The 10774-nt window shown below is 38.9% G+C and overlaps 1 protein-coding gene across 3 annotated transcripts in view; it reads left to right on the top strand.

The window, feature by feature from the left end:
* Nucleotides 1-8755, top strand: part of RHOT1 (ras homolog family member T1) — a 22042-nt gene extending 13287 nt beyond the window's left edge. The window contains exons 17-20 of one of the 3 annotated variants that reach the window (XM_008949134.1): nucleotides 1-113; nucleotides 1472-1594; nucleotides 7012-7155; nucleotides 8638-8755. The exon at nucleotides 1-113 is cut by the window's left edge and continues 126 nt beyond it. In XM_008949134.1, coding sequence (XP_008947382.1) covers nucleotides 1-113; nucleotides 1472-1594; nucleotides 7012-7155; nucleotides 8638-8755 — 498 coding nt within the window. The remainder of the gene's footprint in view (nucleotides 114-1471; nucleotides 1595-7011; nucleotides 7156-8637) is intronic. The other 2 variants (XM_008949136.1, XM_008949137.1) reach the window with 2 other exon arrangements.
* The last annotated feature ends 2019 nt before the right edge of the window (nucleotides 8756-10774 follow it).

The following is a 10774-nucleotide window of genomic DNA, read 5'->3' as shown; positions in this document are numbered from 1 at the left end:
GCTGAATTCTGCAAAAAACACAAAATGCCTCCACCTCAAGCCTTTACTTGTAATACGGTTGATGTGCCAAGTAAGGATATCTTTGTTAAACTGACAACTATGGCAATGTATCCGTAAGTACTCAACTGTCCTGTTCTTCCTGTTGCATGGGTCACACACAGTACCACTGCATGTCATCGTTAGCCATGAGGATGGAGCTGCCTCACTGAGATTTAGCAACAGAGAGACATAAGTGAATTGAGTAAAACCTTTAAATTGTTTAAAATTGAGACAGTTGGTCTGTATCCAGCATAGAAACCTGCCAGCTATTGTTGCTAAGGTGTTCTTAAAAGAATACACTACCTCATACAGCTCCTGTTGCAAATTCTAATGAATATGTAGGGTTCTCTTCTGTCCTTACTGTGGATACATAACTTGGTATGACAATACTCATATCTTGGTATTGTTAGATTCTTGTAAGTTGTACTGTAATCCTTGTTAATAACTCAGCTGGACAGTTGATTACAAGTAATGATGCTCTTTGGTGAACAGGAGTTCCCCAATGCACGTTTGAAACGTATTTTCTTTTCAGTGTGTTTATTACAACATACTTAAGTTCATTAATCTAATAGATCTTATATTTTTAAATAGAATTTCTGTATAAACACCTTTTGGTTAGAAGATACTTCAGCTCACATTCTTCCTCACTATACATCTCACTGTTGCTAAGCTCACTTTGCATCTCTTTTTTTTGGTGGGTGGAGCTTTTAATACAGTGTTGAAATACATAAATATTACAGCAGATGGAGTCTAGTATGACAGCTGACATTTGCTTTAAATTAAATAGAACTAATGTCACTTTCACCCAAAGCAATAGGATTTTTTAAAAAAATATCTGAAACTGAATTTATTGAGTTACATTTGTAAAGCTTTTGTTTTGTTTTTGTTCTCCTGTATTTATTTTGTAGCGCTGGAATACTGGGAAACCACTAAAGTGTAGCACTGACCAAATGTCTTGTCATAGCAATATTCCTGCTTCTCCTTTAGTTTTCAAGCATGTGTGTGTTAGGGTGGGCAAGGCAGAGGGAACTGTCACTTTGTCGTGCATTCGAAGTGATAGAAAATGTGGCTTACTTTCCTTTTAAAAAAGGGGTGTTATCTATTGCTGTGCAGACATACTCAGAAGCCTTGAGGTGCCTTCCTTACAATCCTAAATAAATTCAGCAAACATTCTCATTGATGTTTGTGTTTTGCTATTAAGAACTGTGTCTGGCAGTAATGCCAAAATGTCCCAGACGTGGAACATCTGACCGCTACGTTCTGCACAGCTGTAGCTGGACCCTTGCTTCCCCAATGTATTATTTTTTTTTTTCTCTCCACTCCTTACTCATTCCTTTTATTCCTAAATCTCTCTTGGTTGTGGCACAGTCCTAATGTGCACCTGATTTTATGAGCAAGATTTCAACTCCTGTCCTTCTGTGTGTTTTCGCAGCCATGCCCGGTTACGCTGTATGTGCGCCTGCAACAGGTGTACATTTTGCATCTGTCAGAACTTCCTCAACTCAGACTTGCTGCAATCTGTAAAGAACAAACTCTTCACTGCAGTTCTTAACAGGTCCTTAACTTTATTTACTAGGTACCAGGTGTGCTTTTAAAATAAAGTTTTTTTTGAAAAAGCAATTGGTAACCTGATATACTGCAGACTTTTCACTCCGTATCCACTAAATAGGCAGATAGTTACTTTAATAATTGTCATAAAATTGTCAAAGCTTTGTTTAACTTGAAGTTCCTTTTGGTCTCTGGAGTTTAGTCCAGTCATTTTGTTGAAACATTGCCAATTTGGTAGTTGATTCAGGCACTTAGTAATTGCAAAATTACTGTGGAGAAATTAGGACTGTGTTTTTAGAGAGCTGATAATGGGCATTAAGCTGTGTCTACAACTCTGTGTAATGTGTCTCATGTGAGACATTATAGGTTTGTTCAGTATTGATTACAGGTAGTGCCTCAGATACCTGCTACACAAATATTTTCAGAAAGGCACAGCTTGACTATAGCAGCATTATATAACATATTACATGTTTATAGTTCCTAGTTGTTTGATATTTGGGAATTCATAGAATATCTCTGTGTGTGTGTTATGCTTGGTTTGCACAAAAAGTGAGTATTTTGTGTAAAAAATCTAGAGCTTTTAACATCCAGTTCCTCTCTGAATGAAATGCAACATGTAAGAAGTGGTAAATGGTTAAACATTTGCAAATGCTTTGACAAAAGCAGTTGGTAAAGAGAGAGAACTGGTTTTCAGCATTGAAGACAGTGCTGTGCCTTGTCTTGTGCTTACCACGGCAGCTTGGCGCGCGTGATTTACTAACACCTCAGCACTTGTCATCTCACCCCAGCAAATGGGAGTTCAAACCAAACAATTTTTGTAGTGTAGTGGTTCCATCCTTTATAGCCTTCCTGGAGGTGTGTGTGATAAATGTGATTCTTGGAGGCAATTGTGATGAATGGGTTTAGACCCACCTACAGCATTGAGCATCTTTGTGAAATACCACATTAATCCAAGATGAAGGTGTTAACCACAGAGCAAGAGTTCAGAGAAAGGTGAAAATTGTTAGCTTAGGAAAAGACTGTGAATACAAGTGAGACTGTTCATGCTGCATCTCTTCTACAGCAGTCATCCCTTAGACAAAAAGCCCTTGAAACAGTAGCCTCTTTGCATTTGTCACTCTGAAACTTCATTCAGCTGTCACTACTAGAAAATCCCAACTCTTTCTTGTTGAAGCTGAAATCACCTCTATAACACATCCTCATTTTTTGGAGTGATTTTGGGTTGCTACGTTAGCTGCCGTGGCTTGTTTCTCTCTTGTATGGACCTCTGAATTTTTTGAGTTCCTTGTTAGACATTGCACTTCACTCCTCAGAAATATATCAAGGACTCAAAAGCAGCCTTTTTCTGAGCTGTCTCAGGATGCTCCCATTCCACACCTTGTCACTAGATAGATTCCCATGCTTAAGCCCCACTACTACTGCCTAAACCAGTCTGTAGTTCAAGACGAGGAGAATTTCTCACAGACTTTTCCACTGGCCCTGCAGAAAGCCAGAATGATTTGCTGGAGCATCTTTGCCTGTAGTCGTTCAGTTGGTCACTAGGGTTTCGTTGCAGGTTTCCAGCACACCACCTTCATCCCGCCAGCTCTCCCCTGAGTTAGCTTGTCAGAGGTGTGTCCTCACTGAACACACTGCTGCAGGGACAGACTGCTGTGTAGCTGCATAGATAGCAGAGCCAAGTTGCCTGCAAACAAGAGGGAAGAGCTCCTGATTGTACACTGAGGAGAGTAGAGATGGTTTTCTTGTTTAAATATGTTAGCCCCTTAGGTGCAATTTTAATCTAATGATTCGTGATTAGATTAGAGAAAGCATTTGAATCAAGAAGGATTTTCTGATATAGTTGATGTAAAGGCAAAACAAGAAAATTTATAAGTGCTGCCCAATGGTCAGGTAGTTGGGCAAAAAGTTAGATAACTGACATGTGAAGGAGACTTCCTGAGAGTACTTATTCTCCTGATCCCTTCCTTTTCCAGAGTTTTAGACAGTGGAAATAGGTAAGCTGAAATTTTCCAGATTAGACTCTTCCTGTATTATTTGTTGCCAAGTAATACTTAAACACTCTTCCCAAGGCAAAACATTATCTCACATTTGAATATTCCAACCTTGGTAATCAAAGGAAGAACTTTGCCTCTATGCAGCTGAAAATCAGTTCGTGGCCACCTTCAGTTTCTGTCTATGGACAAACTTCAGAGCCTCTCCTGAGGTTTGTAGGCAAGCAGAAAGGCAAGTTCCACAGGCGTGGAAGTTCAGTTTGGAGATGTTTATTGTGCAGGAATGGGATTGTTGGTTTGAACTACCCAGGTTCACACTTTATTGGTTCTTTGCAGAAGGCGGCACTGCATTCAGAGCACTGTACATGCATGTATGAGACTTGTTACTATCCTGTAGCATTTTTGTATATTTAATTTGTTCTTTCCTTTAGGTGTTCATTTGCATTTGTCTGGCTGACACTTAGTCTCTTTTACTACATTGTTTTACTGCTGTTTAAAAGCAAGGTTTCTGCTTATGTCATTCTAAACCTTTCTGTAATGATGAGTTTGGAATTTTAGCACTCTTTTTTTTTAACTCTAGAGCATCAGTTTTAAGTGTGGTTTTCTACTTCCTTGGTTTTCAATCTTTTGCTTGTACAGTAGTAGCATTTTTCTGTCAGCTAAGTTCATTGCAAATTAATCCTAATGCATGTAAGTTGTGTTGTTCAGTGGGGAGACTTCTCAGAGCATGTTTTTTTTCCATCTGAAGTTTTTAAATTTGTGGAACAGAAGTGAAGTTCAACTTGCATATTCCTGGAACAACTGTGTTTTATTATTTCTAACATCATTTTTTTCCTATGAAAACCTTCCTTCTGTGAAATGAGATTTAAGACAATATCTTCATTTTCCTGTAATAATGGCAAAGTTTTAAGAGTATAACCCAGGATTTATTTTTCACTATAATCAGTGTAAGCAGATTTTTTCAAAACCATAGTATATTGTCACCAAAGTTAATTGCAGAAATCTCTCCCTATATGTAGGTGTCCCCCAGTTCAGAACAGTGTATCAATATTTTACTTAGCTATTTTCTACCTTCTCTAAACTGTCTAATGCCCCATATGGAGTAGAAATTTGCAAAGCTGTGTCCCCTGACTTCTTTCCAAACAGAGTATATCAAATTGGCATTTTACATTTTCTTTTAGGTTTTGTAGATAATAAGATGCACTTGGAGCTTTTCACATTTTAGATCACTAATGCATGGGGGAAAATTCTAACTTCTGGAGCTGGTTTGCATCCTAGGAAGATACATGTGTGAAGGGAAGCTGCAGCAGTTTGCACACGTTACGTGATGTTTTTGGAATTCAGTTGCTTATATTTTATTGTTAGAGCCTGTTGCCTGTCAGAGCAGGCTGCTGCTGCTTACTGGTTGCATTAACTTGCTTATAATTTTGGTGTGAGTAGCCATGTAACTAGCCTGTTGGCCTCACCTTGCTTTTAAAATGCTTTTGTAGTTAATACTGGAGTGTTTTTGCATTTCTGTAGTTAAGGTTAAACCTTCCCAGACTTGGCATTCTTCTGCTGGGGGAAAGTGTCAGTATTGGCCCATAACTCAGCAGTTTTCTGCCTGTAACCATGGCAGGCATGCTCAGTTAACCTCTTGGCAAGTGCATGTTGCAAACTTCTTGTGAGTTGTTAAAGCCTCTTTAAAAGAAAGACTGTACAGACTTCAAAGATCTTGTTCAACAAGTGGCAAGTTACTTGACTCACTATTAAGGGTAGATTGAATAGAAATCTGAATTTTTTATTTTTTTTTCAAAACCTGCATTAAAATCTGAATTTTATGCCAAAGGTAAAATTGTATGATTAAATGCACACACCAATCTATTTGGGAAGTTTAAAAACTAGTTATTATTACTAATAAGCAAGAGTTTCAAATACAGCTCCATTTATGGAGTCCTAACAACTGCTGTGTGTGTATGTGTGCACATCCATAGATATGTTTTACCCTTGGAGAGAATAATTTCTCTAATTCAGAGTTACTGTCTTACTAGCAAGGCAGTAATATTTGCTACCACTGATGAAAAATAGCTTCATAATCTCAACTACACTGAAATAAAATTTGAACATTGTTTATTGAAGAGGTAGAATTTTTCAGTATGTGTTAATGAAAGGTTTTATTCCTTCATGTCAGAGAACCTGTGCTGGAAACAAACATTAATTGTCTTATTTCAGAGAGATTTTTATTTTCCCTTTAATGGCAGCTAAAGAATATTAGGGATCAAAGTAGGATAAATGGAGTTTATGACAGCATAAGGAACATTTAAGGAAGAAAATTTGAATTTTGTTTTCAAAGGTGTAAAGAAATTAGACATCTGCAGTGTTCTGGATTTCAATATTTTTGGGCTGAGATGTCCAGAAGGCCCTAATAATTTCTTAATAAATTAATAGATTTCCTTGAGGTTATAAGACAAATCCATGCCTTGATTTAGTTCCTTTATTTAAATGAAAGAGTCTGTTACTGCTAGGCTTAGAAAAGGGATCAGAGTCAATTTACTCTCCCTTTGGAGATGAAAAGAGGATTTTATCATGACTGGGGACCTATTAGTTGTTTTTACAAGGATGAGGCCTGCACAGCAAGTTTTGTGCATACCAAATACAGACACGTGCAAAAAGTCCAAACACAGCAATTGATAGATAGGAATCAAACAATGTAGGTATCAGAAGAGAGTGCTTTATGAGGCAGTGCAAAAGCATTCATTTGCAATTTAAACAGTGATTTGCACATTTAAGGGGATGTTGTTTAAATTATACAAATAGTTGGGCATTTGAATTAACCAAGTAAAACTTGAGGCTTGTTAGTTAAACAAATACCCAACAGAGCTCATCACAATCTATTAAAATCATGTTACATACAAGTGATTCATTTTATATACACAGATAAGTTCTGAAGACAAGAGTTTTACAGTCTTTTACTAAAAAAAACAACCGAACAAAAAACCATACAGTGATGAAACACTGGCTCTAACTGAATTACCACCAGTAGTGAGATCTTGTCGGTTTTAGGGCTGGTGGGTTGGAGTCACTCCAGCATGCTTACACAGCTACTCTGGCTCGTGCCTGGGGTGCAGTTTTGCAGTGTCCTGTGGACACATGAACATCAAGGCTTTGGGGATGGAGTGGGAAGAGATTCAGTTTCTTAAGCAGTTTTCTTTGTCCTTAAAGCAATGGCATTTAGGTACATAGAAGCCTGTATTTTACTTAGTTCATCAGTAGTACAAACTCCATTTATTGCTGGTTTTCCCTAAAGCACTAAGTTTTTAACAACTGCACAAGAATCAGGGGCTAGATGGCTAATAATTCCAAGTTCTCTGGGCTTTGTGATTTGAGCATATTTGAGACACTTGCTGTTGTTGAGCCGTGCTGTGAACTGCAAACTGTGCATGTGTGTAAAAAGGTTAAGAGCCTACCTAGATGAGTTGGGGGCCATGCTGTTAGCAGACGAGGAGAGCAGTATTATGCAGCAGGTGCACGCCGTCAACTTTGTAGAAGATTCCATCTTCATGGAGTCATCTCTTGGTCCACGTGTACTTGAAGACAGGTAACAACAGCCAAGCTAAAGGTGACTTTGCCATTGCCTTTTCCCTTTCTTCCCCTCAGCAAACCACTTGACATCTAGTTTGCAGAGATTTTGTCAAAACTAGACGTAGAAGAACTAATGCTTGCAGGAATTCATCAGTTTGATCTGTTCCATAACCCAGCAAGATATTCTTAAATAAGATTAGGAGTGTTTTAGAGACCAGTCGTGCTTCACTGTCTGCACCAAAGAGCCTGTTCTTCAGCATGTGGTCTGACAGTACACCGATTATCTGTATGCCTTATATTGCTCCTGCAAATGTCTACTAAAGAATATCCTAAACTGGTGGCGTCTCTTTTGGTAGCAAGTAACAATTCCTGCTTTATTAGACAGCTTGTATTGTAAAGCTCTGCAGTTCACAGTACATGAACTCTCCTGTGCACCATCTATGCTTGGGATCTCTGTACGCTCCTTGGCTCCATATTCCTGCAGCTTTCACCAAGTAACCCCTGATGACTAATACAGGCTAAAGTATGCAGGCTAGTGAAGTTCTCTAAGTTCTACCTTAAACAAAAGCAAGCAAGCAAACAAAAAAACCTCTACTATTCTTTAGGAACTTCTTGTACTTTGAATTATGGCATTTATGATAACTTATTTTAAACAGTAGCTCCTGCTTTATGGTAAGCTGTCATACTTGAGACTACTTTTGAGGATGGCTAGTGGTGTTTAACTGAGCATGCTCACAGATTTCTGGCAATATTTGGGAGAGTTGGGTCATTGGCTGTCTCTACTGTCATGCAAGACGTGGCTTTTTTATGTCATACAGTCACTCATACTGTTACATCTTGTCTTTCTGTTGATGTCATTGTCACTGCTTGTTTCACTAGCACCTTCTCCTAGCTTTCAGCCTGGTGTTGGATGACTGTTTCTATTGCTGTTCTTGTGACTGTACTGGGAAGAAAGGGATTTACAAATGGTCCTTATTTTGATTCTAGCTTTTGGAAAAATATTACTTGCTACTTGTCAGTAAACTTTTTTGAGGGGAAGAAGTATAAGTAGATATTCAACAGGACTGGAAAGTCTTTCCCAGGAAAGTAGAAATAAACAAACTCAACTTTTAAAAAAAGGGATTTTGCCAGACAGAGTTGTTCTCACTCTGTGTTTTTAATTATTTGCTATTTTTGTTTTCCTTTTCTGAATGCTTGCTGGTACTCTCAAAGGAGACATGCTGCCCTCCTCACATTCACTTTTGATCTGCTCCTGCTTTTCTTCTCAGCTGTGTGAGCTCTCTGACTTCAGTGAGATCTACTGATGTGGTCAGGGCTGCAGACCAAATCCTCAGCTGTCAGGAAAAGTCAAATGACTGTATAAGTATTTGTAGGGCTGAATTGTGCTTGCCTGTGACAAGTGTAGTGATGAATTTCCAAAAGCAAAGTAGTTTAGTACAAGTTGTCTGATATTCCTGTCATGGAATTAACCTGGTTTTGTGTGTGTGTTAAATTTTAGGCATGTGACTCAGGCGGACCTCAAGAGCTCTACATTCTGGCTCCGAGCAAGTTTTGGTGCTACTGTCTTTGCAGTTTTGGGCTTTGCTATGTACAAAGCGTTATTAAAACAGCGATGATCGGAGAAGAAGCACATCTGGCCCTACCAAATACAACCCCCACTTTTATGTACATTCTGAATGCTTTAAATTCTGCTAGAAATATTTATATATGCAGAGTTACTTTATTAATATTTGTAATTCATGCATAAGATTATTTTAAATTATAGCTCTAACTACAGTATTGCATAATGTGTGGAAAAAAAAAAAGAATTGCATCTTAACAGCCAGCTAAAATGGCTTAACTTGTGAGGCCAAAAGGGAATTTGTTGTAAATAACCTGTACATATTAAAGGAGTAAGAAATTGCTTCCCAAAAAGCTATTTAAAATACTGTTCTTAGGTGTTTCACCAAGGTGACATACTGCTGTATAGTCAAAATTAATTTCCATAGACTAGGTTGAACTCAAGGATTATAATTCCTCAAGGATTGCTTATTTATTTCACATTCATCTGAAGTGGCTTCATCCTTTTGGATTATAAGCTATACCAGGCAGAATTTGTGTTGGTTGGGTTTTGTGTTTGTTTGGTTTTTTTTTTCTTTTTTTCATTCTTAGCTATTATTTTTAACAGATGGACAAATTTCCCCACTAATTATGTATTCAAGAAAAAAAAATCACAGTTGCTGTCCTGGCCTCTGATTTTGTATGTTACATGACCAACGATATATTTAGCAGTCCGATTTTTCTTTTAAAAGGGAAAACATAAACTTCAAAAACTGCCAGATCAGCGTCATATGCCACGTGTCATCCGTGTTTTTCATTTTCCACTGTTGCATTTTATAACTCTTATGAATCCGATGAGCAAATTTGTACATGATAAATGTTTATAATTTGAAAAACATTTGCTGTTTAATTTCTCACATCTGTCAATCATACACGTTGAAAGCTGTGTATAAGAAACAACTAAAATAGTACACAGTGCCTATTCTACTGTAGTCTGTTAGTTGCATGGATCACAGTGCATTCTGTAACTGGCTAGAATTACCTATAGACACAGCTTTTTTAATGATCAAGTAAATCAAACATTAATTCCTCATGACAAACCTATTTTTCCATTGCTGGCCTTTTCAAGTATTTCAATAAAATAACTGTGTACTGTGTATGTGTTTATATATTTTTCTGGTTGTTTGGTTGTGTTTTTCCTTGCCCTGAAAGGTGGTCTTTAAAACCTTGTCCTTTATCTGAGAGAATAGTGTCAGTGCCCTCAGTTGCTGGAGCTTCAGTCTCTTGGCTCTGTAGTTTCTCTGATTTGTCTTTTGCCCGTGCTGCCTCCATTAGAGGTTCATTTCTGATTTTTATCAGAAAAGTGACTTCTATGATATTTGAAAGCAGACACACAAATGCATAGTCAACCACGATCTTTGTGTTCACAGACCCTCTCATAGAAGTCTCTGAAGTGCTATATTGATGACCCAGCTCATCATCTGGGCTGAGCGGTAGAGCGTTGTAACTGCCCTTCCAGCAGTTACTGCTGGTGTTTGTGTTCTGTACAGTGGAGACCAAAACTGAACACACGATTCCAGGGGTGGCCTGACGAGCGCTGAGTGGAACAGGAGAATGACTTTCTGCTGGTGATGCCCTGGTTGATGCAGCCCAGCATCCAAAGAAGCTTGCTTTGCTGCAGCAGCACACTGTTCACTTCTGTTGAGCTTGCTTTCTACCAGGACCTGTGCTGCACTCCTGGATTACATCTTCCCAGGTGCAGACCTTACACGGGTCCTGGCTGCCCTTCATCAGCTTCTTGTCAGACCCCTCTTTCAGCGTATCCAGGGCTTCCTACCGCGTGGCTCTCCCTTCCAAAGTGTCCACTTCCCCCCCAGTTTGGGGACATCTGCTAACTCGAGCAGGGTGCCGTCATCCCCCTCCCTTACGAAGATACGAAACGGCGTTTAACGCGTTTGGTGAATATTTTCATGTTAATTAAACACGCGTTACAGGCCTCATCCAACGAGCACTGGAAGAGAGCGTTGCTATGGAAATGCCGAAACTGCGCCTCGTGGTGCGCGGCCCCGGGACCGGCCGGGAGGCACCGGGACCCG

This window comes from Merops nubicus, unplaced genomic scaffold (genome assembly GCF_000691845.1).
Source record: "Merops nubicus isolate BGI_N331 unplaced genomic scaffold, ASM69184v1 scaffold26051, whole genome shotgun sequence".
Lineage (NCBI taxonomy): Eukaryota > Metazoa > Chordata > Aves > Coraciiformes > Meropidae > Merops > Merops nubicus.
This window is presented reverse-complemented; position numbering and strand designations above follow the sequence as displayed.